Source organism: Cynara cardunculus, unplaced genomic scaffold (assembly GCF_001531365.2).
Source record: "Cynara cardunculus var. scolymus isolate 2C unplaced genomic scaffold, CcrdV1 Un_Scaffold_8474, whole genome shotgun sequence".
Lineage (NCBI taxonomy): Eukaryota > Viridiplantae > Streptophyta > Magnoliopsida > Asterales > Asteraceae > Cynara > Cynara cardunculus.
In genome coordinates this window covers 8239-13323 of record NW_020204228.1, presented here as the reverse complement: position 1 = coordinate 13323, position 5085 = coordinate 8239, and the positions used below count along the sequence as shown (strand labels likewise).

The window sequence follows — 5085 nt, the reverse complement described above, 5'->3', positions numbered from 1 at the left end:
ATTTTATAGTCACATATACATCAATTATTTATAAGTATTGATAAAAATACATAAAAACCTAACAATTTTCTTTCGTATAATATTCTAAAAACGTTTTCTTTTTCATTATCTGCACAAATTATTTCAGAATACATAAAATTATATACAGTTTCTATAAAATACTAATACATTTTTTCACCAACTCCTACATTTTATGTTAATATTTTACAAATTCTTAGTGTGTTTTGCTTATATAATTTGTTTAGTTACCAACTCTTACAATTTTATTGGCTTCATAGAATAAGTCTTGATACTTTCTAATAAAATATTGTCTACACATCTTTTCTTTTGCAAGATAACTATAAAAATATTATAAATGTGTTTTTATCATCAAATCATATGATTTAAATTGTTGTTTTATATATGTTTGTATTTATATCGTAAAATAAATACATGTGAAACTATTACATTATGAAATAAATATAAATATAATAAAAAAATATTTTTATATCAATTTCATGGGTTTATAATTTTTTATAGTTCTCATTTGATTTGATCCATATACATAGGGAGTTTAAAATACAAATCAATATCAACTGTTTGTGTAGATGATCAACGGTGTAGATTAAATCGATTTCTAAATTTATTTGCAACCTTATCTTTAACTGATTTAATAACCGTCTTAAAAAATCAACTGATATATTTTTATTTGTAAGGATTTGTTATAATGAAAAGATAGATATAATGATTTAAAAATCCGCTTTTCAATCCTTTTTCCTTGGAAGAGCATACGTATTCTTAGAAATTGAAACTTTCTTTATGTTTTCATGAAGGTAACGACTCGTGTACAGCGAATAATCAAATACTTAATTTAAAAACAGTTTTGAAATTATCAAACGAAAGTCTACTGCTTGTTCGTTATTTATWTTTTTATCTTCTTTGACTCGTCAACCAAATCTCCTCTATTGGTTTTTGTCCATGACCATTTCTAAAACCAACTAACGTTCCTTATAAATAAGACATAAAATGCATAAACCCCATCAKAACACAATCAATCCTTTTGATTTCARCACTAACAATGGAGATGAACATCATGAGCTTCTTATCCCTCTTAATTTTCCTCATATTTTCCATCGTCACTGTATCTTGTGACACACCTCTCTCGCCAAGCTATTACGATCAAGTGTGTCCAGAAGCTCTCCCGACCATCAAACGTGTGGTGGAGGAAGCAATTGCRAATGAACGTCGCATGGGTGCTTCTTTATTACGTCTTCATTTCCATGATTGTTTTGTTAATGTAAGTTACTTCTTATTTTCCCAATTTCAAATCTAGAGTATATATATGTGGTATACAACATGTTATAACAGGGCAAATGGTGGTTTCGCTCTAAGACTGTTTTTGGATCATGTAGGGATGTGATGCTTCGGTTCTTTTGGATCAAACGTTAACCATTGACAGTGAGAAAAATGCAGCCGCTAACTTAAACTCCGCTAGAGGATTCGAGGTTATCGACAAAATAAAGTTTGAAGTGGACAAAGTTTGTCATCGTCCAGTAGTATCTTGTGCCGATATATTAACTGTCGCTGCTCGTGATTCCGTTGTTGCAGTAAGTAAAACATTTCAAAGAAAAACAAATAATTAATACGATAAAATTTGTGTGTTTAACTTCAAAAGTTAATAAAAATATAATTGTTTATCGTGCTCCATATTGATAAGATACAAATGAAATTTAGCAGCAAATATGTATTAAGGGGATATTAATGTGTGGTTGTTGGAATAAAGTCCTATTCCCCAAATCCTATGTCCCCTCACTGTTCTACCAATCACATGAAGACAAATCATTATTTTATTTAATATAAAATTATTTATTCATCTTTTTGTTCTATCTTTTCAATAAAGTGATAATGTGTCATTACCTGGTTGATGAACTGTGATGAGATGTGAGATTTTTATTAAGGATATTGGGATTCTTTTTTGACTTGTGTTATGCGTGATGTGCAGCTAGGAGGCCCTTCATGGGATGTAAAACTAGGAAGGAGAGACTCGACCACCGCAAGTCGAGAAGCAGCCGATGCCAACCTCCCTAACCCATTCATGGATTTACCTGCCCTTATAGAAAACTTMGAGAATCAAGGCCTTGACGAGGATGACCTAGTTGTGTTATCAGGTGCACACACCTTAGGGTCTGCTCAATGTCATACCTTTAGGGCTCGCATTTACGACCAAACCAATATTGATCCTGCATTTGCACACCATCTTCAAACTATTTGTCCTCAAGTTGGAGGCGACATGAGGCTTGCACCACTCGACCCAACTCCAAACTCATTCGACAACAGATACTTCACCAATTTGGTGAGTAAAAAAGGATTATTGAGATCTGATCAGGCATTATTTACAGGTGGTGAAACAAATGAGATTGTGGAAAAATACAACGAAAACCAGAATAAATTCTCAATGGATTTTACAAAGTCGATGATTAAAATGGGGAATATAAAGCCATTAACAGGGGAAAGAGGTCAAATTCGTACAGATTGCAAGAAGGTTAATTGAAAAATGTCGTAGGTTTATTTATAACAGTCTATGTATTTGAGTTGAAGAGGGACTGATCAAAATGTTTCAATAAATGAGTATGTCTCAGTATGGATTTTTTGGTTTTTTCTATGTAGATATTATGGGTTGCAATTTGATTTCTTAAGAAATGTGATATTTTATTTTGGATTTTTTTGAATTAAAATTGTTTATTGTTCATGTAAAAATACATATTTTATTTTTTTTAATTCCAAAAAACAATGTTTTTTGTTGTTGTTAATTTAGAATTCATTTTGTCTTCAACAAATAAAATGTATGAGTTTATTGAGGGATGAATAATAGCTATTTGTTAGAATTTCATTTTAAGTTTCATTAATCTCTATTATTAATGGTTATTACTATTTTACTTTTTCTTGTGTTACTTGTCACATTTTTATTGGTTGTTATACATGTTTTTTTCTTTCTAGAATTATTTGTGTTTGCTTCAGGGAATTAAATACTTGTAACATCCCATTTCACATTTACATATAACCCACGTATTTCATGTAATATAAAATAAAAATATACAGATTGATCCGAAATGTACAACTTGCTACATTACAAAAGTAGCTACAATTTTTTTCCTATATAAACCAAATCCAAGACTTGTAAACATAACAAGTTCTCATGTAGAAATAACATAACAGTTTCCAAAAACCCATATATGCAAAACAAACATAATTTCTTCACATTTTTCCCTTTCCCTTATCCTCCAAATGTGTCCGACCTGTAATGCACATTTTAAAACGAAAAATTAGGGTTAGACCATAAGGTCTAATAAGAAAGCCCTTTTGATTGCTATTGCAAGTGAAAATCACCAAAAACACACTTTTAAAAAGCCCATATTTATATTGATAACAAATAAATGGTGTTTTTATCAAAACAAACCTCTTTGTCGCATCTTCTAGATGAGACAACTTCATTTTTATCGCATCAACCCATGAAGTACCAAAGTCATTGCATTAAACATAAAAGATATCAACTTGTCGCATCTAATTGATGCGATCACATTTTTATCTCATCATATCAATCTTGTCGCATCATATAGATGCGATATTACATTTTCTCGCATCATAAGGATGAAATTACTTAACTTTGTCGCATCACACTTATGCGATAAATACAACTTGTCGTATCACAAGGATGTGCTAACCCAATCTTGTCGCACCTCAATGATGCAATAACACAACTCTTCGCATCACAAGAATGCGATAAATACCTTTCTCGCATCATAAGGATGTGATAGCTTCATCTTATCACATCATATAGCTGCGATAAATCAAACTCATCGTATCATGAAGAGCGTTAAAAGTTCCACATGATCAAAATCCCATTTTTACATACAGAAGATTTTGTCACACTTATCCCAATATACGTCTTTCCTTATTATGCCACCCTTATCCAAGTACATGTCTCACCTGATTATGTCACTCTTATCACAAAATACACCTCTCCTGATTATGCCATCCCTATTCCAACCAATTGATAATCACATATCAAAACACAAAATTATGCTAAAAGATAAATATAACATATTCAAAATTCATGTATGAAACCCTACCGTTTCTTCACCAAAAACATGATAAATAATGTTTTTGAAAGTAATACTCACCTTATGAATCACAAAAAGATGCAGATGTGAAACAACAACAAATTCCAACTAARAATCACAAACCAGTTTCTTCCTTCTTCGATTTTATGTTTGATTCGAACCAGTGCAAATATACGCGCATGCACGCGCGTACACACACACACTTCTTTCTTTTTCTTCACAAAACCCAAGTAGCAAACAAATATCTCAATTAAACATTCTTTAAAATATATGAGGCGGTGGCGGTTAAGTTATTTTAAACACATTTTTCAAAACTCACCCCTCAACTTATTATCAATAATCAAAAGTAACCAAGAGGCCTTTGGCCTAGCGGTATGTGAGTCTTTGGCCTCCTATGAGGCCAAGGGTTCAAACTTCACCAAAGGTGAGGAGGGTATGTGAGTTTATTTTTTATAATTGCCGTATATAAATATTATATACTTTAAAAAAATAATCAAAAGTAGCCCCAAATTCGAAACAAATAACTCGRTTATCACAATACTAACCGATTTTAAGAACAACACATTTTTGGGGTGTTTATAAGCGATGAATTTTGTTTTTAAAASCCATTTTAATAAAGATGGTAGGAACCACAAGAAAAATACCTTTWAATTTCATCACAATCCATCTATTAATAGCCCAATTGGGCAATTAAGACTTGGGTTTTTAGGACCCCTATTCGTAAGTCACTAGTTTAGAGTCYTGTAAGGCTATTAAGGATTTTTCTGACTTTTCTCTAATGTCCCTTAGATTAGTCGTGGTGCGTATAAGCTGAACCGAGACACAGGGTTAACCAAAAACATATCATTTACCAAAAGAATTCGTTACTAAGGTTGGGATTCCATACAAGATTAGTGACCAAAACTAAATAAATGTGGCCACCTAGTGACACATGCAAGCGTCAAAACCCAAAACCCGAGTTTGTTGATCACGTGACTCCAAATGA

General features: G+C 31.7%; 1 protein-coding gene across 1 annotated transcript; it reads left to right on the top strand.

The window, feature by feature from the left end:
• The first annotated feature begins 1029 nt into the window (after window positions 1-1029).
• On the top strand, window positions 1030-2632 carry LOC112505107 (cationic peroxidase 1-like). The gene is made up of 3 exons (XM_025109065.1): window positions 1030-1276; window positions 1392-1586; window positions 1982-2632. Exons 1-3 carry the CDS (start codon window positions 1058-1060, stop codon window positions 2528-2530), a joined length of 963 nt encoding a protein of 320 aa, XP_024964833.1. The 5' UTR covers window positions 1030-1057; the 3' UTR covers window positions 2531-2632.
• The last annotated feature ends 2453 nt before the right edge of the window (window positions 2633-5085 follow it).